The sequence below is a fragment of the Periophthalmus magnuspinnatus genome, chromosome 4 (genome assembly GCF_009829125.3).
Source record: "Periophthalmus magnuspinnatus isolate fPerMag1 chromosome 4, fPerMag1.2.pri, whole genome shotgun sequence".
Lineage (NCBI taxonomy): Eukaryota > Metazoa > Chordata > Actinopteri > Gobiiformes > Gobiidae > Periophthalmus > Periophthalmus magnuspinnatus.
In genome coordinates, this window is record NC_047129.1 from 929,280 (window position 1) to 953,752 (window position 24,473).

Consider the following 24,473-nt stretch of genomic DNA (forward strand, 5'->3'; position numbering starts at 1 on the left):
GTCCTCTCCCCTTGCCAACCGAGCGAGCGCTGACTGATTCTCAGATTGCAGGTTGCAGATAGCAGGTGTGTCGGGTCCCTGTCTTTTAACTTGTCCGCAGTCTTTTTGGAGGTGTCCGGCCATCTCTATCTCCCCCCTTAACAGCGCATTAGGTATCAAGTTGCCCCTTTTAGACCGCCTAAACCCACATAGCCTCTTGGGAGCCGCAGACTGGCTAAGGCGTTTGCTGTTTAGTCCCTGATTGCTTTTAATGGTGTGTTGACGCAGATACAATCACCTGCTCTGCCCACCCCAGCAGGTATGAGGTGGAGATAACCCCCCCACCCACACTCTTGATCCCTTAATGCGCTCCCCCCTCTTCCCCCGGTTTCTTTCTTTCTCTACCCTGTGGTCACTCATCACAGACCCTCCATGTGCTTAAGGTGCGGGTCCTAAAACACATACTATAGGCTGCCATTGGACTGAAGATATTCCACCCCTAAGGCTAGGTCTGCTCTGGTTCCTGTCATCCAGTGGTCTTTCAGGGCTCCAGGCTGATCTGAAGTTTGTGGCCACCAAAAAGCAATAGAAGTGATTTATGGGGGCACTTTTACTATTTAGCCTTATTAAATCGTCTTTTGTTTCTCTAGATTATTTTTTAAAAAGTCTCAGTCTTGTTAAATTTGCTCATGTAGTAGTATTGTAGTTTGGTTAAAAATGTGACAAAGCATCCCATTCAAATAGAGATAGCTAAGCGAATCAAGTCCAGAGAAACAGAAGTATTTTATAGCTTGTCGGAGTAGCTTTATATTGGTATTTCAAGGTGGAATTTTTGGTTAATTTTTTTTATATATATATACATATTTTTAAAAAAAAACAATAACATGTCATTATCCTGAGACAATAGAAGGTAGAGGCTTACTGTTCGTGTATTTGTAATCATATCAACAATGCCATGATTCACCATCATCTAAATACTAACCTGTTTCTCCTGCTTACTATTGTTTAATCTGTTAGATATTAATATGAGGTTGTCTCAAACAAAGTCATTTATGTGGAACAGTCATAGCCATACTTATTGTACACTGTATAAAAAAAGTAAATACAGGTGCTCAGGACCGTAATGGTAAAGCTGGTATGCAACAAGCTAAATACTAGTTTGCACAATGTTGGCAAATATCTCATTATCCTCTGCCTTGTGACACAAAAAACGCTCCATTTTGGGCTATTTGAAAACGTCAACCCCAGCGTCTATTTCTCACAGGGAAATTAGCTGCAAGGCCCACAGTCGACAGCCCAACCTTTGGAAACTTTATTAAAGACCGTTGGTGTTGTCAGGAGCGCCTGATTTACCACAGGTCCTGAAGGCCTCTGCAGCATCAGCCATAAACCGAAGGAATTTTTAAGAGCCGCTGAACTGGTGATTAAACGCTCTGGCTGTATTATAGTGGAATAAGATCTGATTAAAGACACCCAAACCCCCATCACTGTGCTGACATCCTACTTCCACTCAATTTAACATTAAAACATCATGCCATTTCTTATTCTACACAGGTGGATCTAGGAATGTTCTCAAGTATTCAATATCAAGGTCTTTATTCTGTATTTTATACCCTGCCTTTGTCTATTTTGGCCTTTTCTTCAGAATAATATTTGATAATTATCGCCTGTCATGTCCCTCGCTGCAGCTGCCAGCATCAGCCTGTGTCACGTCTGAATCACTGGAGTTTACAATTTCTGTGGAAAACTGGGATTGGGTCAGAAAGGATGTTTGCAAATTAGGATGACTACAATACTGTTGTTTAACCTTGCTTCTTGGACTTACAACATTAGGTATATTTCCCTTTTGATAAGATTGATACTTTATTGATGCTTAAACAATACCAGTCTTTGACAAAACGTTAAGAGGTTTTTATAGAACATTATTTAACTGTAAGACTACTACTACTATAGTACTATTACATTCTACACATCTAGCCTATTCTGTCTTTCTGCAGCTGTTTCCAAGTGACTCATTCTTGTAGTAGTTATTTAATACAATATTTAGCTTAGTCAGTCAAGGATGGCTACTTAATGCAGCTGTATAGACATTCAGATTAAACTAACCAGATAGTTGAAAAAAAAATAAAAAATCCTATTTGTAGTTTTAGTCGGTGTCAGACTTTTGGGGTCCAGTATTTAGTAAAAGAATGTTTATATCTTAAATGCGCTATTTAGTTTTTTTGTAAATCATGTTTTTGTTGGTGTAGACCGAAAGCTTTGTGGCACTCCTCTTCCCAGCTGAGTTTTAACCTCTACAATATCCGTGTTATTAGCTCATTGTATGTAGCTGTGTTGCTTTTCTACGCTGGAGCGCTTGAGGCTTTCCAACAGAATGAACCTGTCCTTTTGTGTGCGCACCCCATTCACAAAACACTGCCCAACATAAAGGGGTTAAGCAGCCCCACGCCGCAAACACATTGAACCTAACGACTTGCTTGCCCCTGTGGCTCTGTTACACAAGTAGACTGAGTTGACCCCGGTGACCTCTGTTAGCGAAAACCTGTGTTTGAATATGTCAAAGCTATGATACCAAACGCCGCTTCACATTTCACTAGCTTGGTTATTAGCGCTGACAGAGCTAGCTTGCTGTTTTTTTTCCCCTTTTACTGGTCATCCTAACACCTGGCCAGGGGAGAGTGGGTGTGCGGTGGACAGCTGTGGAGGGACTTGCCAGGGATAAACACAGAAGAGATTAATGAGCGTCTACAGAGCAAGGGCCCCGGCACCTCGTCCAGGAATGTGCCCGGTATAAATGGAACGGAATGGGGTGAATGGAGCAAGCGGAAGGGACTGGCTGTGACCCCAAGAACGGCCCAACCTGGGTGCATTAAAAACCCAGACTAAACAGTGGAGGCAGTGGAATAAGACCAGGTCAGGTCAGATAGGCAGCTTGTAATGGGGTTTAAGATGAAAGGATAAAGATGGTAATTAGGCTATTTAAAGTGATTATAGAACACTTTCCTGGACTGTCTTTTATAGTAAATAAAGATTCAACTAGACTGAACTCTGATCAACTTGCAGATGTCACTATTTATAATAAAAAATAATAAAATCAGCTGAATTGTTGAACTGTTCAGTGAGTGAAAAAATATTAGCAGTAGGTTTTGAATTTCAGTAGGGATGGTACAATACAGTCTCCATGAGATGAAACACGATGCAAGATTGGAAGAAAAAAAAAGAGATTTTCATATAAATTTTACAATGAAGAAATTATGCAGTTAAGTTTAAAAATGCCTCACAATTTTTTTAAAATTTCATTTTCAAGTTAACATTTTTTTTCCCCGTCCAAGACAAATGTAAAAACATAGAAGATCATTTTCACCCAAGTGGCTTTTATCAGTTCTGTAAAAAAAACAACACTGGGTCTCTACCTGCATCAAACTTATCATTAAAATCTGGTTTTATATTATATTCACTTTTCATTTTTAAAGTACTTACTGTTTTGTGTGTAATACCTTGTTCTTGTCACATTGTTTACTGTCAGTCAGACTAAAGTGCAGTTCAAATTCCTCTTGAGTGACCGAACACGATTTCTCCTCTTTGTGCATTGTTCCAGTCGCAGTACACAAACCTGGGGCTCCTTAACAGCATGGACCAGAATATCCAAAATGGCGGCTCGACGAACACCAGCCCGTACAACAATGACCACGCTCAGACCAATGTGACGGCACCCTCTCCGTATGCCCAGCCCAGCTCCACGTTTGATGCCCTGTCGCCCTCTCCCGCCATCCCCTCCAATACAGACTACGCCGGGCCGCACACTTTCGACGTGTCCTTCCAGCAGTCCAGCACGGCCAAATCTGCAACATGGACGGTAAGCTCTATTTAGCTCCAATGGCTTTAAATTCAGAATACAACAAAGTAACAGATTAAGGGTTAAGCAAAGTGTTAAATTCTACTTTGTTTTTATTTTTTGCTCGCCACAGCAAATGATCTTTCTTGTTTGGCACAGTGATTTGGATCTAAACTTGATTTTATGTTTTTATGCTTAATACCTGTCTGTATGCTGAGTTAAGGTTAAGATATACTTTATATCTGCATTTGACCCACCTTTTAACATTGCTGAGGCAACCTGTCAGAAGCAGTGGGTAGTTGATGAACACTGTATTTTCCTTTACAACATACCAGTACAGCCAAATTGAAGAGATCTTAAAGAAATTCCATAAATTTGATTCAAATAAATATCGCACAGTGAAGAAAACCACGATAATATTTTAGATAATGTTTAGATCCCTAATTACATGAAGTAATAAGTACATGACATAGACCTACTTTAGGTACATGGATTGAAAAATATCTCATTCCTGATCAAAAGTCAGTCATGACTATTCCTAAAAGGTCAAACTCATAATGTGTCCTAGAGGATCCCTAATCCTGACTTCCATGTGAGTGTGTGCGCTTTAGGCAAACTCAAGTGCACTTTTTTCCTACATTGCACAACTGCATCTGCCTGTAAAAACTGAAGATGTAAATCTGAGTCAGGACTAACCCTCCAGGTATTTTTTTTAACGCTTGACATTACAACACACTGGCTCAACTACAGTCAGATTCAAGCTGCAATATGCAAACTAAAGTGACACCCTAAGATCACTACATGAGCCAAATACCCATAAATGATTTTTATTCAAATTTATCATTAGCATTTTACAGTTAGGCTATTTGTGTCAGCTTGACTAGGAAATCTGTGCATGCCGTTCAGAAACAAACTCATCTTGACTGAGAAATTGGGCCTATCCAAGAACCTATTTTATACACCACTAAAAATACTAAACTAAATACCCTATACCCTATGTTTCCAAAGGTTTAATATGGAATCCAAATTTCGACAAGATTTTTTTTGAGACACATTTAGTTCCCCGCTCGCACTCTTGGCCAGCCATAGCTTATTGTGGTGTGTTGATGACAGAGGTAAACAGACGTTGGTCCAGGTGTGGTGACGCTGCATAAAGCGACAAAACCCGCTCCTCCTGCTCTGTCATTACCAAAGCACAGTGTACGGACAGCTGTTACATCACCGCTTCACCTGCTCACTGCCTAATCTGGACTACAATGTCACAAACCCTTAACCCAGCCCAGTGTCGCGCTCTAGCGGACACGCGTAGAGGCAGATGTGACACCGCTATTCGATGACAGCAGCGTACTATTGTTATTTCTGTGCATGGTGATGTCATACACTTAGAGGGGGGTAGGAACCAGTATTTCTATATTGCTTCTATGTTGTCATGACAATAATACTGCAGAATATGCAAATTACATTGATCATCATGTTACAAACTGCATTATAGCCAAACGCACCAAAAATAGGCTATAGATAGAACAATAGTCTTTTGTACCTAAACCAATCTCAATAAATTCATTGTGAGCAGATGCTTACAAGTATTTGTAATCATACACTTTTATAAAGATTTCACAATTACTGTTGGATTTGGAGGGGATTAAGTACGTACAATTTTGTGTAAACAATGTAGTACTACAATTGGACTACACAAAAAAATGAGTACAGGCCTTGTCAAACCAGTGATACATACGCTGCATGCCCTACCTTCTTTGTGCTAAATGGCGGGAGTGCTGCTGGATGGCCACTGTGGGACCGTGACATTTCGCCTCTTCCCACACGCCTTGCTCTTCCCTCACATTTTCACAGCCCCAAAAACAAAAGTGTTTGTGTCACCTGTAACTGTTTGTAATGGGACACGCCCCACAAACTGAGCTCCACGTACCACCATGACTGCACCAAAGCACCGCCGTCAAAACACATGAGTCAAGACCGGCCCGATGAGTTTGAGCTACAGCTGGAAGTATAATAGACACTGTCCCACAAATGTGTCCCACAACTTGACTGCTATATCAAGGTTGGGTAATATGGGCCTAAAATACTTACTGTGACAGAGTGTACCTAAAACACTGTGTACATTAATACTTCTTACACTTTGGCTCTTCTAATTCAAATATTGGTGAGCTGGTAGCAACATTTTCAATAAAGTTAACTTGCAATCAAGCTATTTCTAGGGAGTACCCAGACTAATAGCCACAATGCTATTTTCATTGATATTATCAAAAAAAAAAGTTACTCTTAGTGTTTTTGGAAATATTACACCAGAATATTTTACTAAAGTACATTTGTAGTACCATTTTTAAGTGTATCTTGCTGCAGGGTTGCCCAAACATACACACTAATCTTTCTGTTTTCTTTATTGATGTAATGTCCAAGTTAAACAACGCTCTCATCATAGTTTTTGCATTTACTTAAATCCTCTAAATCCCACCCAAAAGTCTGTGTCTGAGCTGTGTTCAGCTGCTTCTCCACACTACTTCACAGTCCCACCCTGGTCTGGACACTGACACTGGTGTTTAGGATGCTTCCTCATGGACCACTGTGCTGGACACTTAGTCAAGATAATGACTGCAATGTGTTTAAAGACTTCAAGATCTTTCAGACTTAGTGTTCTATATTTTTGATGCTTGTTGTTCTGGAGACACGTCTAATCCAATAGCCACAACTCACCTCTTCCTGTCTGGGACATCCTGTGACACATTCTAGGCGAATCACGTCAACACTTCCCCGAAGTGTTCCCACACAGTTGCCTTGTGGGCACACCTTTGCCCTGTCACTCTTGTAATGGTTTGACTTGGGGCAGGTCAAACCAATGCAGGGCTTACTGATGCTTTATGCATCCAACCTTACTAAATTAATGGTGTGTCGCACATCAGGCACTTTTGTTGCCCACTGGGGTGACTATTGTGTGTGAAGATTGGTGGTGTTTGCCCTGTGTATTAACTGCCAGTGGTTATAGCAGAGAAAGAAGAGGAATGCTCTCGTGGGGCTATCACTGGGCGCTGCAGAGCTGAGGGGATTACTGTAATGGATTGAGCGCCTGTAGATAATGCCTGTGTAAATATGCACTGCCTCTTTCCTGAACCCTGTGCTCCTCACTGGGCTCTGTCTTTTACAAAGTTAAGCCCGATTCTTCTCTCCCATTGCGCCGGAGGAGAAGGAGGAGAGGAGGAGGAGAGCCAGCTCAAAGACAAGAGTGTTCCAGCGAAAGGCTGCAAGATGCAGCTTGTCCCTGGAACATCTGCGGGCCCGTCCCACGCCTCGGAGATGGGGCTCAGACTTGTTTGTGTCAGAAAGCCTGTCGGGACTCGCCCCTCATCACAGCAGACACGTCCTGAACCTCACATGGGAAAGGTGCTGGGGAATTTTTAAAGGAAGAGTAGGAAGACTTTTATTACCTGGGATTTGATTTCCTCATAGTCACGGAAAAAACATAATTTTCTCTTGTACTTTTACAACAATGAACCCAACTTTGAGCCCATGCTGTGTTTACTCAGAATGCTGAGACACAACACAATAAAAAGTGATATTTAGACAGATAACGCAGTGAGGTTTTAAGATCCAGCTGATGTTCCTCAAGTCAAAACCAGGGTTGTCCCGGGACAGGTGCCACTCAGAGGGCTGGAGTGTGTTTTTTTTTTTAGCATAACAAAGAGCCATTATTTAGTTGAAAGAGGAAACATTTAATCTCCACATTTTTCCTGGTGAAGTGCAGGTGTTTTATATCTGGGTGTAGCTGGGAAACAGGGAGCACATTATGGCTGAATTAAACAGGTTTGGGAGAAGCTCTAGGCATGACATGACATGTCAGGTATGAAGAAGACAAGACCAGAGGCGCCAAACTGTGCTTGTTTAAGGCCCGATGTTTGTCAAGACTTGAGCTGTGCATGCGCCCGCAGCGCCTGTCAGGGAGAGAGAGAGGGATCCAGCTGTGGGCCTGTTCCAACCTGCACACGGGATGTGTCTGGGATTGAGAAGCACAGATTCACTACTGTACCAATCACATAGAACCCGCTAACACAATCATAATTTACGATCACATATAATGCACTCCTCACGTGACTGCAGCTTTAGATGTTTAGTGCACATGAAGACACAGCTGTAACTGTTTTGTCTGCAGCCGTTAAAGTCACGTTTGGTTCCAGCCCAGTATAAGTTTTGTTCAGAGGATTGTGAATAAGCAGTTTTGCATTGTGAGTGCTGCCTGGCTGTATAATTGACATTGTGACCAATGAAAGGCTCATAATTACATGTTAACACCTGAGCCGCGCCCAGTGAGCCACTGAATCCATCAGTCAACTGTCCCCCGCCCTGCGCTAACTCTGTTAGCTTTAGCAGCGCTCTCTCTGAGCAAACAGCCCATTCTTGTGCTAAAGTTTGTAGCTGCAGGGCTGGGACGTCCCGTGGCATCTGTGTGTTTGTGTTCACTTTGGATAGGAGGGAAACAAGCCTTACTGAAGACAGAGCAGGTTTATGGCTCATAGACTGCAACTGTCATTTTAGCACCCTCTGACCCTGTAGACGCCGCTTTTTTGGTTCATAATCCTGTTTCTTTTCTTTGCTCTCCTCCTTTTCTGCTCCTCTTCTCCTCAGCTTCTCCAGTTCATTTAGCTGACTGACAGAAGCATACAGCGCGGATCAGGTTTGGAGCCAGGGACAATGAAAGTGCAACTATTCATCTTTGTCTGCCTCCTTTGCTGCTTTGATTCCAGGCAGTTGACTTATGTCGACCATGTACATCTTTCACAACATCGACCCCTCATAACCCTGCTATGTTCCTCAGGTTTATATTTTAAATCTCATTTGTCCCCACACTTCCTGGGTCCTGTATTTTTCTTGGTTTGTGTTTTGTTGGTTCCTCCTCTGCTTTAAACATTTCTAATGAGGTCACTTGAGGAAAGGGGGAAAGTGGTGAATTTGGGTCTCTCTGATTTCTACGAGTGTTATTTAGACTAAAAAGTACATGGAGTTTCTGGGTTTGTCCGGATGAAAGAAGAGCTAGTGCCTGGGGAGCTGAGGCGCAGATAGCCGTGCCAAGCTTGTGCAATCTCTCCCATGCAATTTTTTTTTCTTTTTTTCCTTTTAATAAAGAGGAAATTTTATGTGTGCATTGTTCTCAAATGGAGCTGCGAGCGTTTTTCACATTTCATGGTGAAGTAAAGCTGACAGGAGAAACTTCCCTGCTGCCCCACGCCCATCGACTTGTGCACATAGAGGGCTTAAAGTTGGGTTTGCTCTGAGACGATTTCAGTGCTTTGTTTACACAGTTGGGTTACGGCCATTAGCAGCAATTCAGACTTTAGTATTGCTTTGGGTCCCAGGGGAAAAACATACATGTATTATTTATGACTGTAGGATTAGCCCCTGTGTGCAGACCCAGCATTAAAAAGTGAAATTATTCAATGTAATGTGGCAGGTTGTCATTGAAACTGTAGCTGAATTGATGTGTTTCCACATACTAGACACTGAAGTATTTTAAAGTCTGTTATAGTAAGCATCAACTCTGATTGTGTCTTTATCAAACAGAAGTAGTAATAATGTAAAGCCCTATATTTATCAACCCACAATAAACATGATGTATTTTATTATGTTGACATGTTAAACAAAGGAAACAAGATAAGTGTTAGACTTTACAGTTTACATTATTTACAATCCTTAGCATTATTGTATCATCAAAGTGACTCATGTAGTTGGGCACAGATGTAAAACATATCCAAAACACAAGGTCTAATAACTACAAGTGGGTAGAGTATTCAAAAATATTGTACTCAAGTAAGAGCAACGTTACATCAAAATAATATCACTCTAGTAAAAGAACAAAACAAACAAAAATGTGTTTGAGGAAAGTACTAGTAAGAGTAGTAAAAGTGTAATTTTAACTTTCTGAAATTGGAAGCACAAAATATTAAATCATGGACAAATTGTGTAGAGTTGCACAAACACAAATGTTCAAATCAATTAATGATATGATCAATTAAGCTTCTGTCTCTGCTGACTTGAGAAGAGTAACAAAAACTTTTACTCAAGTGAGTACTGTTACACTGTAAAATATATTACTTAAAAGAGTACTCTGAATAGTATAATTTCTTCAAAAAGTTACTCAAGCAAATGTAATTGAGTAAATGTACTACTCACCTCTACTAATAATAACATTTGATTTTTAGGACAGTCAAAGATGCTTCACAAAACATGAATAATTTTAAGTCAAACAAAGTATACCAAAAAGATAAAAACAGTAAGAAGGAAGTGGAAAGAAGGAAGAAGTAATTTTGACCCCCTACCATCATGAGGAGAGCTGGTGAGAACTCGTCCCCACTCCTCCATCCCTCCTTCAAAAGCCCCCCTCTCTCTGTGAGGAGAGCCACAGATGAAAGCCAGGCCCACTTTAAATTGCAGCTGGAGGGCTCCATTTTTACTGCGGTCCTTGGACACCCCACAGGCTCAGAGAGAGAGAGAGAGACAGAGGGCTTTGAGGTTGTCCCATCCTCAGTGTACGAGCGTGGAGTGTGTTTATTTAAGTAGGTCATAATCACAGTCTTGTCATTTAACTTTGGCTCCAGGCACAAACAGAAGTGCCCCGTCCATGCAACAGGTGTTAACTCCAACCTCTGGGAATTATGCAAATACTGTTTTCAAGAAAAGATATGTCATACATACACATATGTGTGTGTGTGTGGGTGGGGTGGGGGTGGGGGGGGGGTGGGGGGGGGGGGTGTATATATATATATATATATATACACAGGTGTTACTAACAATTGCATAACCACCAAATAATAATGTGTGATATACTTTATATAAGTTTTGTTTCTGTGTCTTTTCTTTCAGTACTCGACTGATTTGAAGAAGTTATACTGTCAGATCGCCAAGACGTGCCCCATTCAGATCAAAGTGCTGACCCCCCCACCACAGGGCGCAGTCATCCGAGCCATGCCAGTGTACAAAAAGGCGGAGCATGTGACTGAGGTGGTGAAGCGCTGCCCCAACCACGAACTCAGCCGCGAATTCAATGATGGTCAGTCAACTTTACAATTTAGCATTATTACAATACCAGGTTTAAATGCTAATCAATGCTACAGCAAAATAAGTTAATTCATTGTTTATTGGGGAAAATTGCCAACAAAAGGGCCATTCTAGTCTATAAACAGCAGTTAACTGAACAAAAGTATAAAGAGATTCAAGTTAATAAATAGAAAAGTTAAGCAATAGAAACAAGACATAGTGTGTAAACAAAAGTATGTTGAAAGTTAAATAAGTATTTATAAAGCTACTAAGTAAAACGTTATTCACTGTGGTAACATTAGATGGCCTGAAATAAAACCATCAGTATTTATTATATTTATATTTTACAGGTCAGATCGCTCCTCCCAGTCACCTGATCCGTGTGGAGGGGAACAGCCACGCCCAGTATGTGGAGGATTCCATCACAGGGCGACAGAGCGTGCTTGTACCCTACGAGCCCCCACAGGTCAGGGTTTGGTCTGACAAACTAAACAATGATCCACCCGCAGTCATGTCTCACAGCAGTTTAGATATATATGTTTGAGAACCACTAGTCACTCTTATTTAGGCCAATGTTAAGTAAAGTACTTGATTTACCTTGATTTGTTTTAGGCAGACAGTGGCTGCGGTTACATGTGCACACATCAAATTTAAATAATGTTAAACTTTTTGAAATCTGATTATAATCAGAATTTGGAGATGCATGTAAGCATAAACCAAATTTTTAAGTGAGATGTAATTACCTTGACATGTTTCGGCTACTAGCTTCAAGCCGTGTTCTGACGCAATTCATGATATAAGTTGACTTGTTTAAGTCTCCTAAACCAACTCAGTTAATAGATTTGTTCACTTATTGCAGATAAAAGTGAGATGTTTACAATCACACAATAGAGATTTTTATAGAGAAGATAAGAATGATAAAGTACAACCCCCTGTCTTTCACTCACTCCCTGTGTCTTGTCTCAGGTGGGAACCGAATTCACCACCATCCTGTACAACTTCATGTGTAACTCGAGCTGTGTGGGCGGAATGAACCGGAGGCCCATCCTCATCATCGTCACCCTGGAAACAAGAGAGTACGACCTACTCCTCCATCAGTTTTATACTACCCCTTACTCCTCCAAACTCATTCCTAACAATCTCCTCCCGCTGCAGTGGTCAGGTCCTGGGGAGGCGATGCTTCGAGGCCAGGATCTGCGCCTGTCCCGGCAGAGACCGAAAAGCCGACGAGGACAGCATCCGCAAACAGAACGTCTCGGATGGCACAAAGAGCAGTGAGGGTACGAAGCGCCGTAAGTAGTGCGGGCTGGTGGCGGGCTGATCAAATACTCTATTCAAAAAGGACTCTGCCAAAATCTCCTTTCTGTTCTGTCTGCTCTGGCTTATAGGTCTAATATTACACTATGAAACGGCATAGACTGTGTAACTTATGCTGTTTTATTATGTGTAGCTTTCCGTCAAGTGTCCCACGGCATCCAGATGTCCACCATCAAGAAGAGAAGGTCTACAGATGAGGAGGTGTTTTGTTTGCCCGTAAGTGGTTCATCTCTTATGTTATCTTCCAATAAAAATAAGATTGGATTGACTGATACATTCACTAAAAATGGTTCTGTTTTTGTTTCAGATCAAAGGTCGTGAAATTTATGAGATTTTGGTGAAAATTAAAGAATCTCTGGAGCTGATGCAGTTCTTGCCGCAGCACACCATCGAGTCATACAGACAGCAGCAGCAGAGCCTCATCCAGAAACAGTGAGTGTGGACTGGAAAATTAGATTGTTTTAGAAGTAATGCAACTGTCTTGTCCTTGAATAATTGTGTTCTTTCTTTTATTAAAATGTTATATTTTAAATTTGAGCCCTAAGGCACAGATCAGTAAAAAGTTGAATGCCAGTAGGAGGAGTTTGTAGTCACTTATTTTCAGTTATTTCTATTTTGGTTGGACAAATTATCTCAGCTCAGAGTGGTTTTGTGATACAGATGTTGTAATAAATGGTACCATTGACAATATGTTTTCAAATTCATAAACATTTTTTTTTTATTGACAAGTTTACAAGCAGTCACCAAGTATAAAGTAAATCAAAGCAGAAAGAAGCAGAACAGTGCTGAGTTGTTGTTGGCTATTGTAGCATTTCAAACATTTTCTGAAATAGTTCTGTTGTGTTTTTTTTTTAATTGACCAAGTCCCACCTTTATGTGAGGGTGTGTTTTTCTCCTCTGGCGATTGAACCTGGCTGTGTTTTGTTGAGGAGAATCTCCCAGATCTCGGCGGTCACGCCTTTGGGTGCTCTGCCAACATTTGCACAACACTCTTCACAGTCACTGCCTTGGCCTCTTGCATTGGTTTAATTAGAGCGCTATCTCCCTCCACCTCCCCCTCTGTCAGCTATGGAAAAGAACTACACAAGTACATGGCACAAAATGATAGTTCCACAGTTAATTATTACTTATGTGAAGTTTCCCATTAAAACAGTGACGCACATGGGCTGCTTCCCTCTGCTCCTCTCTGCTTCCTGGTCACTACCTGTATCTTGTAGACCTCAGTCTAGATATTATGTTCAGATCTCCTCTGGGTTCTATAGAATGAGATCTATATCCTGTTTACAACCTCTAAACTCACCATTATGTGTACAATGTTATTCTGTAGCATTATTGTAGTTATAAGCTTGTGTGAAGATAGTATGTGAGAGATCGCTATTATCAGTGAGGTTATGCTGCCCCCTTCTGTTCTGTATCCCCTGTCCTCTGTCCTGTCTCGTCTGAGACGAGCTGTGTTGTAAGCTTAATTGCAATTTAATCTAAAATTGATCACAGTTGCAATGGTCTCAATTAACAAATTACAAAAAACTTCAAATGTCCTCTGCATACAACACAATATGCCGAGTTCATCTCCATGAGGTCTTATTATATACACAAGCATTTTCTACAAGCATGTTTTGAAATGTATGGTATTCTTGTATTAATTTAGCATTTTCCTCAAATCTTAAAGCCTTCAGGGCATATAAGAAATGGGCATTGTGAACTGATTTTAAACCATAAATTGCCAATCTAATCGGAATCACAAAATTGTTAAAGGGATAGCCTTTTCTCCTCTGTTCTGTCCTGTCTGTTCTTTCCTGATCTCTCTTCTCTCCGGTCCTCTTTCAGCCTGCTAAAGTCGTCGGTGGGTGTGCCGTCGGAGCCTCATCACCGGCGCTGCTGAACACATTCCTCTTGAGATTCTTCTCTTTCACTTTCCTACACTTTGACCCTTCACCTTTCACCTCTGTGGGCCCCTTTTCGACCTCTGGTCCTTCAGGCTCAACTCAGTGAGACCCTGGACATGAACTGAACCATGGACACGCCGCACAGTCCTACGTGGGACTAAAGTGCATGGTTTTGAATATATCATCTCCTCTTGTGAGAGTGAGACAGTACATGAACCAGCCACTATCTTAAGGCTGGGTTTGGACAGTTTGTTACTTGACTTCTATCTTCTGTTATCTTCTGTTATTGTACATTATCTATCTGAGCTGGACTCCTGAATGTAGCTTATTTTATTTGTGCTTTGTGTTGAGAATGCTGAATGCTGGACATTTGTAGTTACTGCAGGACAGTTTGTGTGGGTCTTGTTTCATTTAAAAGCTTTAGCAAAGTCAACTCTATAATGTTATTGTTCTCTTTTATATTTCTGTAGCTACTGCACTTTGTCAGATTATAATAAATGCCTCTGCTTGAAACGTGCCTCTAAATCTGCTACTATTTTATTTCTTAAGTATTTTGTTATATGTATATTACTATTACAAAGCTCATATTTTGTCTAGATTTATGCATGCCATCACCAGTTTGTTGTCACAGTCCTAACTCTCTCTTCTCTTCCTTTCTCCTTTCTTTCTCTACTCCCTCTCTCCTCTCTGTCAGGTCTCCGATGCCCCCTCAACCCACATATGGCTCTAGTTCTCCGACTCATGGCAAAGTGAACAAACTGCCCTCGGTGTCCCAGCTCATCAACCCCCAGCAGAGGAACAACCTGACCCCCTCTAGTATGTCGGGCGGCCTCACTGACAGTAAGTGTCCCGCTGTAGTCCCCTCTTTATACCTCAACATGTGTTCAAATCTTTGTCAATTTTTACAATATTTTACTCAAAAAGAAATATATGAAATGAAAGAACTAAATTATATTGTCATTACATTTGTTAAGTTGTGAAAGGAAAACATGTATTTCTGTAACTTGTCCCTTACTCTCAAAAATCATTTGGCACATTGCTAATATTCACATACATGAAATTTCAGTTACATGCACAGCTTTAGAACGCCCAAGTGCAGTCAATCCTAGTGCTGAAGTTAAAATACATTATTATTGTTGTTAGATACAGACACCTGTCTATTTTTGTCACTTTTACAATATACACATGGTTGGAAAAACGCATGTACTAGAATAAAGTCGGGGACCCCAGGTTTATATTTTGAAATTGTATTGAAATTTTGGTAATAGGATCGCAAATATGGGCCGTAGGATTGTAGGTTTATTGAGCTCCAAATCTACCCCGTCAATAATAAAGCAGTAGCCATAGCAGTGTCAGTGTCAGCCCCATACACAGAGCTGACGCGGCTCCTCTTGTCTCCTCAGTGACTCCCATGATGGGCACTCACATCCCCATGGGTGATATGAGCTCACTGAGCCCCACACACGCACTGCAGCCACAGCTCCCCCTGGTGCCCTCCTCGCAGCACTGCACCCCCCCTCCTCCCTACCCCATGGACAGCAGCATCTCCAGGTACCCCCCAGCACAGACAGACACACCACCATAAGCAGGGACAGCGAGCACAGCACAACCAAGGCTAGGCTTACACTGGGGGAACCGACAGAATAGAAACCAGTAGGGATGTCAAATACTAGTGCTATTGCTTCATAACAACATTAAAGGAACATTTAAAGCCCCAAAACACTGCATGGAGAGACGCACATTCAGCTTTCATTACTTTATTATCTATTATTCCCCCAGACTGACTTTTAAAGCATGTTCATACATAGTAAATATATAATTATGTGTTAAAAATGATCTGAACTCGATTTTTTTTTAATTATTATTATCAGTTGGTTTAGGTTACTGTTTATTTAGACTTGTCAGCTTCAGACCAGAGTTATTAATTTCTTTACTTGAGTTTCACTGCATGACTTTTAGAACTGAATAAATGACTTAGCTTAGAAAAATGTACATATAAATTGTGTATGTATGTGACGTTTCATCTTTCTTCCCGCAGTTTCCTCATTCGGCTGGGCTGCGCAGGCTGCTTGGACTACTTCACCGCACAGGGCCTAACCAACATCTACCAGATCGAGAACTATAGCATGGAGGTGAGCCCTTGCCTATCCCAGTCCAGTCACACTCTGGGGTAGGGCCCGAAGCCTCACCCTACACCCCACCCCACACCCCCACCTGTCCCGCTGTGGCCCCATACTAACTGCTACTGTGTAATGGTGTGATAGGACCTGTCGCGGCTGAAGATCCCCGCTGAGTTCCAGCACCTCATCTGGAAGGGCATCATGGAGCACAGGCAGGCCATGGACTTCTCGCCCCCGCCCCACATTGTGCGCACCACCAGCAATGCGTCCAGCGTGAGCGTGGGTTCCTCGGAGGCACGTGGGGAGCGGGTTATCGACGCTGTCCGCTTCACCCTTCGCCAAACCATCTCCTTCCCGCCCCGAGATGAGTGGTCCGACTTCTCCTTCGACCTGGATTCACGGCGCAATAAGCAGCAGCGTATAAAAGAGGAGGGAGAGTGAGAGAAACAATCAGCGGCTATATGTCAACCAATTCTACTATCTACATTTTTGGAACATTTCATTTTTAATACTTTTTTATATGTGCGGAAACTGCTGAAAAACAAGCCAAAATGCACTTATTTTGTTGGGGTTTAATATGTCAGTGCTTAGGTGCATTTTTAGTTCAATTTCGTCAGAGCACTTAAGAAACGCTTAGGATTTCTAGACTGCTTGGAGTTAATTGTTCCTGTTCATTCCATTTTAACGCATGACTGGAAAACTTTACATTAGGGTTTTTTTTTTTTATTTCAGGGCTGATATTTTTGCAAAGGGCCGTAGCAAACTGTATTCATTGCCGATGATCTCTGTGTCTCATACACTGGTTTTGTTTTGAGGTAGGAGTCAGCATTGATTGTATACATTTCATTCATTTACTTTAAGAAGTATTATTTGAGGGCAATATTTTCTACTGTTTTGTATGATTTTGAGACCAATGTGCCATGTTTGTTTTGAAGTATGTCTGGTCATTCATTTGATGTAGCCACTTATATAGGCCTAATGCTTTTGATCCAGTGTTTTTGTATATTATGATGACTGATGCTTTCAAGGCTTTAAATACAGTGGATGCCTAGCACAAGTATTGTTTATTATGGTAGAGGTGCATTTCATTTGATACCAATTCATTTTACTTTGTGTATATAGATTTGTATAGATGCCCATTATGTTGGTGCAAGTATATGTGAATACAACCTGGTTCTTTCTCCATCAATGGAGGATCAATGTTTGTTATTGAACTAAAATAATGCATGCATGTTATCACAGAGCCCAGTTCAAATTTGTTCAGGCGGCAGACAGTGGCCTGCATTTTCTTATTTTTGTACAAATTTTGTAAATATCAAGGGTATTTTGATATAAATTGAATAATAAATATCCATACTGCTGTATCACTAATGCGTCCAAGTCATTACGTCTCAATGAAAATAATGTTGTTTTCAGTTGAACTTAAGGAAAATGTGGATGGATAAATTAGATATAAACATTACACATTAATTATAGAATAAGTGAGAGTTTTGTTGATCATGTAATAGATTATATTTTTTAAAAGATTACATCAATATAGCTATGAAGACCAGTGCATATGATACATCTGAACAAGAACAGGGAGGTCCCAGGTGTTTTACATTAACATGTTTATTGTAATGTAAATGTTTTATTCTGTACATGTTGCCATTATTTACACATAAAATGTGCTTAACTTACAAAACAAAAACACAATTTTACAACCTCCTGTACAATTCCAACAGTCTCTTTACATTAGAACAGTTCACTCGACCTCTGCCACATGGGCCACCTCCACCTCCATGGTCTGGATGATTTCGGGGGTGTCCTCTTTAGTGCTGCTCAGGGCCTGCTGTGCCAAGACATAGTTGACCACCTGCATGATGCCCTGGTCAGACAGAGTGGACACACCCTCTGCAGCGGCCTGGACAGCTTGTGCAGCTTGTACTGCTTCCACAGCCTCCACAGTCTCCTCTGTGATCAGCACGGTCTCAATCTCCTCATCCCCGGGCGGCTGTGGCTGCCGGAGCTCAGGGGGCAGTTCTGAGGCCAGGATGCTGACAGCGTGCTCCACCTGTGTACCCTGGTTATGGAATTGCAGCGTGTCCTTCTCCAGCATGATCTTCCCGGGCAAGTTGTCTGTGTGGTATTTGCCCATGTGTTTTCGAAGGGTGCGAGCGTCGATGTGTGCCTCCTGACAGATGGGGCAGACGTAGGGCCGCTCACCTGTGTGTGTGCGCACATGACGCTTTAGGGAGCGAGCATCTGCCCAGGCCACGCCACAGGTCAGGCACTCAAACGGCTTCACTCCTGTGAACAACACATCATATATATAACAATATAAGATGTCAGAACACATGGGCCTGCAGTGGTGAGGATAGAATAATTAGCATTTTCTAAACATAACTGATCAGGTTACATTTACGATGATGTCAAAACATTCCAAGGATCGCATTGTTTTAACAGAGGTCTAGGGAAGCTCATAATGTTGTGGTAGAATTTACAGTGGAGCGCAGATAGACACAAAACTAATATAAAGTGTGGTCAGTGAATCCCAACATGCATTTCATTTGAAATATCAATACTTGTCCTGAATGAACTGACCCTGGTGGTTGTTGATGTGGCGTCTGTACTCTCGGAGCTGGGTGAACTTGCGGCCACACTGCCCGCACTCTCTCTCCAAGTTCTGCTTCACTCGCCCTTTTTTGCCATGCGTCGCCTTCTTCACATGCCGTCGAAACAGCGCTTTCTCAAAGAACTCCTTTCCACAAACATTACACCTGGACCCAGAGACATTTTTTATTGGCTATTGTGAGATAGAGCTTCGAGGAGAATCATATAAATTTGAATCACATAAAATGGTATATTATCTATAAAAATAATGTGCACTGACTTATAGGGCTCCGCAACGCTGTGGGACTTCACATGGGAGTACCAGTCCTTCTTCCAGCTGTAGCACTTCCCACAGACCTGACACTGGAATGGCTTCAGCCCCATGTGTTTGTTCATGTGCTGCTGAAGGTCTTTGGCCTCGAAGAACCGCTTATCACAACTGCAGATGCAACAGGACCACACATTAGATTTAAAAGTACTTTGTCATACGTTCAAGTGGTGAATACTGAGGAGCACTGACTGTGCGCAGGCGAAGGGGCGCTCATTAGGTTTGGGCTGGTGCTTCTTCATGTGTTTACACAGAGCAGAGGCGCGATGGAAGGTGGCCCCACATGTGTTGCACAGGTACTTGGACTGACCTTCACAGAGAGGGCAGAGATTACACATATGTCTATATAGGATCAGTCATATAGTGTTATCCATGGGTGTCAGAGTGATGAATTAGCACTGTTGCCATGTATTAGATATTAACAATTAAAAACAAAATATATATTTTGAATGTTCAATGTTCCCTCAAAATATCGACTATAAGCAGTATGCTGAAACCCATGGATAAAGATATTGTACAGACCAGTGTGCAGACTGGTGTGGTCCTCCATGCTCCTCTTGCTAACAAAGGTCTTGTGGCAGTACTGGCACTGGAACTGTTTGGAGACATCATGCAGCGTCCGGTGCATCTTCAGACTGTGTTTGTGAGCGAAGGTCTTTCCACAGACTTTACATGAGTGTGGCCGGACCCCCGTGTGACTCAGCATGTGCAGGCGCAGAGAGTAGAGTTTTGGGAGGGTTTTTCCACAGATGTCACACACAAACTCCCTCTTAGTGTGAGTCACCTGTCCCCTGTCCTCTCCATCCTCTGCCCGGGACTCAGGACCCAACTCCACCACACGAGGGGTGCCACGCTGACTGCTCTGCTGCTTGTGTCGGGCCAGATGAGTGCGCAAAGAGGCGGCGTACTGGAACTCCTTACTGCACAGCTGCATCATGCACAAACACAAACATATTCACAATATAAACGAACACATACATGCATGGGGTAGAATAAAGCCCCTCCAGGGACATAACTACTCACGCTGCATTTATAGCTGCGGGCCTTCTCATGCTTGAGTGTGTGCATGATGAGAGAGTACCTCCTCTGGAAGGACATGCCGCACTCGGAGCAGGTATGCTCTCCGTCCACTGCACTGTCAGGCGCGCCCTCCTGCTTTAAAGGCTCTGGTTCCGCCCCCTCCTCCTCAGAGCGGTCCTCTGCAGTGGTCACACCGTCCTCCACAGAGACCCCCACAGAGGTCTCCGCAGATCTCTCCACAGGCCGTTTGGGTGGTCGGCCCCTCTTCCCTGAACGCATCACCTACAACAGAGGACAGTTGTTTAGTACAACTTCACTATTCTGACCCTGAGTAAGCACAGTGCAGTGTGTACCTTTGGGGCAGTGGCTTGAGAAGGTGTGGTACTCCCTCCCATCTCTTCCTCCTCCTCTTCCTCTAGTCCCATGTGCAGGCGTGCATAGCCTCCTTCAGCGATGGAGCGGTGCCTCAGTCTCCTGCGGCCAGAGTCCTCACCCTGCTCCTGGGGCTCGGGGCCATCCTCTGGGACAGGCTCCTCCTCCTCTGGGACAGGCTCCTCCACCACCTCCTTCTTCACTTTGGCTGGACGCCCCCTTCTGCGCTTCTGTGGCAGGGACGTTGCTTCCGTCTGAATGGCACGCTCAGTGTGTGTTGTGTCATTAGGAGATATCTGAGGTTGGACAGGCTCACTTTGAGTGACCTCTACCCCTCTGTCTGAGTCCACTCTGATTACGTAAGCCTGGCCAGGGGGCTGGGCGTCCGGTTGCTCCTCCAGAGCCAAACAGGCCGACACCACAGCCAGGGAGTCACTGGCCCCTGCCTGCCCACTGTGAGTCACCACAGTCATGGCCTCGCCCTCCAGCGCCTCTGCTCCAGAGATCAGAGTGACTGTCTCACCGGGCTGTGGCTGCGTGTGGGCGATCAGAGTCACTGTCTCATGTTCTACCCCCTCACCATTTCCCTGGGCGACCACAGCCATTGGCTGTTGAATGAAGTCTTTATTGGTTACAAAGGCGAGCTGCTCTGGAGTGACCGCCACAGCACTGCCTTCACTGTCTATGGCCACTACATAGGTGGCATCTGCAGCCTCAGCAGGGACGTCCTCCTCCTCCTGCCCGTGTCCAGAGTCCAGGTCCTGCTCGCTGTGAGCAGACACTACAGTGTGCACATCTCCTCTCTGATACACTGTCAGCTTCTGCTCCTCCACCTTTTTGTGCACGGACTCACAGATCTGCAGCACCTCTGTCATCAGCAAGTGCCGCGCCAGATTGGCAATGTCCGCCATGAAACAGAAGTTAAATGTGAGAGAGGAGGTGTAGGCAAAGTCCAACAGTGGCAGAAAACTGGCCTTTGTGAATCCTGAGGACATAAGGAGACTTCATCAGAGCGGACAGAGCCAAGGCAACATAATAACAGAAAGGCAGAAAATAGCTGGAAATATAAACAGCCAACAACCCTCCTGTATGAAACCAGGACCGACCTGAGAGATCGACCATGGCCTCATGCGTTGTGGCTGCCCCCTTCTCGAAGAACAGTTGGTGGAAATAGTCGCTGCACGCAGCGAGTACAGCTTTGTGAGCCCGGAACTCCTCCCCCTCAATCAGAAGAGTGATGTCACAGAACTGATTATTGAGGCGCTGATTGTTCAGTTTGTCCAGCATGGTCCCGCTGTGTTTGGGCAGGAACTGGTTCACTACCCCTTTACTGTCCACCTGTATCAGACAGGACATCAGAATATTTATGGCCATCCAATCACTCTAATCCAAAAAACAACAGACTATTTCCCGTTAATTAATCTTAAGCTAATTAAAAAATTAGCTTAAGAATAAGACCAAATGAGCACTGTTTGTGGTCTAATTAGTGCCTTCAATGGAAACTCCACTTGTGTGGAATATTTTCTTGTAAGTGGTCTGTTTAAGATAAAGAGGTTATTTTCTTAATCTGGAGCCAATAGGACAGGTTTTCTAATCACATAGGCTTCAGACCGCCCAATAAAAAAAGAGCAGAATGTACCTGTGAAATCTGTATTAAATGACAATAATAAAACAAAACCAAAGTTCAAGCATTAGCACCTCAGCTATGGTGGATATTTTAGCTTAAAAACTTGGATACCAGCTGCTAATAATGCTACGTAGGTGATCATTTCTGACTATACCTCTAGCCTAGCCTGTCCAACGGCATCCTGTATAAGCAATGTTGTCTTTAATACTTACAAACACAAGTTCATGTTTGGCCTTATATCGCTCAGTGAAGAAGGAGCCATCCTCTTCCTCCTCATCATCCTCCTCCTCATTCAGGACTTTGCGTCGGCTACGTCCAAGTGGTCGACCAGGACCCTCCTCACTGCGTCTGCTTTGACACACTGCACATTCTCTGATGATGTCCTTCACATTCTTCAGGATACCTGCACAAAATATGATGTAATCAATATCCTGTATGCATTTAACAATTAAAAGGGACAGATGAATATACTTCCCTATGTGAGGTAGAATGTCCATGTTATGTTTTGTTAATTATTGTTAGAAAAGAAAATAATTGTTAGATTAGCCTATTAGATTTACGCATGACTGTTCCAAGTTTAATCTTTGCTAGAACTATTCCTGGAGACAAGACAATTAATTGAATTAAAAACAACAACAACAAAAAAACAAAAAACCACAAACAAAAGCAGTGGGGGCTCTTAGCCACTAGATGGAGAGAGATCTACATGGTGACCGGTGGCGCAAACGAATATGTGGTCACGGCGTGAATACGAGTCACTAAAGCACTATTTCATCGTCATTGCAGACACGGTAATCAATCCAAAAATAATGTGCTAAGAGCTGGTACCTCTCCACCAGTACTTCTGGGAGATGGTGTCCCATGTGGCTTGCTGGTTCAGATGTTCCCCGGTGTCGCTGAGGTGCGCCTGGGTGATAAGTTCCTTCTTCCGCTCGTCCTGCAGCACTACTTCCAGCTCGGTAAAGTCATCCTGGCCCTTGAGTCGACGTTGGTAGAACAAAGTGCCGTTTCTCATTACGTAGCACACCGCGGCTTTGCGTATTTTTCTCTTGGTGTTCCCAGGCGTCCCCGGCGCGTACGGCTCTCTTTCGTCGGTTAGATAGCGTATGATCGCCAAGTAGCTTTCCTCGCACGACATGTTTCAGATTACCGCGTTAATGACCTCTTGTCAGCTTTTCATGTAAAACGGAGGCCTCCTCAGGTTCGCGGTAAAGCGCTATGAATTTTATGGGTCCATCAAGTGCAAGTTAAAGTGGAATAGAAATTTGATAATAACATTTTAAATTGTTATTTTAAGGTGGAACTGCAGTTCGTTGTCGTCAGGGCAGACTTGTTCGAACAGACAAAATGGCTGCTGCACAACCGGATGTTGCATCGGTGAAGGCGGAAGTGCAGTGCTTAAAAATAACCCCAGATGGCGCTGTTGGCAAACTGAAACTCTGGCCGCACTGTCCAAAATGTCATCTTTAATCACATATCCTATAATTTCCTTTTATATTAATCAAAAATGAATCACTAGTGAAATGCACACACTCATAAATTACTTGTCAACCTTCATGACTTTGACCCACAATGATTTTAAATTCATTTGGACTCATTAAAATAGTTCGCACAATGTGAATTTATGCAAGTTTATTTTGCAAAGTAAATTGAGCAGAAGAAACCCAAAAATAGACGCGTAACAGCATAAAGAGTACAAATAATCTACAGTCTCTTCACGAAGCCAAAAAATCGTCAAATGCAAGTTCTGCCCTCTGACCCCTGTGCTACCACATTATACGGGTCACCACTCTGAGACTAGTGTGAATTTGAGGGAATTATTCATTTCAGCACCTCACTGCAGTAGCACCTCTCAGTCTGAATCTCAGTGACCCAGAAGATGCGGGCAGCTCCTAATTCACTGTTCATCCATGTGTCACATACCAGAACCACATCAAACGCCAGTCTCCAGTCTCTCCATTCCTCTGTTTTACACTGGTACTTTTGTTTTTTACACTTTATACTGCACAAGTTAGAAAGTTACAAAATCAAACTCAATTTAAGTGTATTTATTTATTCATTGGATTATCCCTGTATTTATTTTATGTACACTACATTACACATGTTTTGGCCCATAGACAGTAGTGTAAGTAGTATAAAAATGGGCATATAGAGCTGGGAGAGACATTCAGAATAGATCTCATGACAGAGAGGTATGGTAGCATATAGGTGGTATGTGAGTAGCAAACTGTGGTATGTGAGTTCCTTCAGATTGTTCAGATGTAAATGATGTAGTTCATTTTAGACCTGGTTTAGCCCTAGTCCTGTTATAGACTGGATTTAGATCTGGTGGTACTCTGGTGGTATACGGAACACG

At 42.8% G+C, this 24,473-nt stretch overlaps 2 protein-coding genes across 9 annotated transcripts in view; one reads left to right on the plus strand and one right to left on the minus strand.

Moving 5' to 3' along the window:
- The window catches only part of tp63 (tumor protein p63), a 28,023-nt gene extending 10,477 nt beyond the window's left edge, over nt 1–17,546 (plus strand). For 2 of the 8 annotated variants that reach the window (XM_055221489.1, XM_033965033.2), the window contains 11 exons: nt 3,578–3,835; nt 10,682–10,868; nt 11,206–11,321; nt 11,822–11,931; nt 12,011–12,135; nt 12,306–12,388; nt 12,480–12,604; nt 14,753–14,898; nt 15,462–15,609; nt 16,097–16,190; nt 16,323–17,546. In XM_055221489.1, coding sequence (XP_055077464.1) covers nt 3,578–3,835; nt 10,682–10,868; nt 11,206–11,321; nt 11,822–11,931; nt 12,011–12,135; nt 12,306–12,388; nt 12,480–12,604; nt 14,753–14,898; nt 15,462–15,609; nt 16,097–16,190; nt 16,323–16,619 — 1,689 coding nt within the window. In that variant the 3' untranslated portion in view covers nt 16,620–17,546. Of the gene's footprint in view, nt 1–3,577; nt 3,836–10,681; nt 10,869–11,205; nt 11,322–11,821; nt 11,932–12,010; nt 12,148–12,305; nt 12,389–12,479; nt 12,605–14,752; nt 14,899–15,461; nt 15,610–16,096; nt 16,191–16,322 lie in introns of all 8 variants that reach the window. The other 6 variants (XM_055221490.1, XM_033965034.2, XM_055221491.1 and 3 more) reach the window with 4 other exon arrangements.
- Nucleotides 1–23,460, minus strand: part of zbtb11 (zinc finger and BTB domain containing 11) — a 505,104-nt gene extending 481,644 nt beyond the window's left edge. The window contains exons 1-10 of the mRNA XM_033965008.2: nt 22,946–23,460; nt 22,330–22,520; nt 21,597–21,828; nt 20,472–21,475; nt 20,122–20,400; nt 19,621–20,026; nt 19,291–19,408; nt 19,051–19,209; nt 18,762–18,937; nt 17,780–18,467 (exon numbers count right to left, since the gene is read on the minus strand). Coding sequence (XP_033820899.1) covers nt 17,923–18,467; nt 18,762–18,937; nt 19,051–19,209; nt 19,291–19,408; nt 19,621–20,026; nt 20,122–20,400; nt 20,472–21,475; nt 21,597–21,828; nt 22,330–22,520; nt 22,946–23,255 — 3,420 coding nt within the window. The 5' untranslated portion in view covers nt 23,256–23,460 and the 3' untranslated portion in view covers nt 17,780–17,922. The remainder of the gene's footprint in view (nt 1–17,779; nt 18,468–18,761; nt 18,938–19,050; nt 19,210–19,290; nt 19,409–19,620; nt 20,027–20,121; nt 20,401–20,471; nt 21,476–21,596; nt 21,829–22,329; nt 22,521–22,945) is intronic.
- Between the last annotated feature and the right edge of the window lie 1,013 nt (nt 23,461–24,473).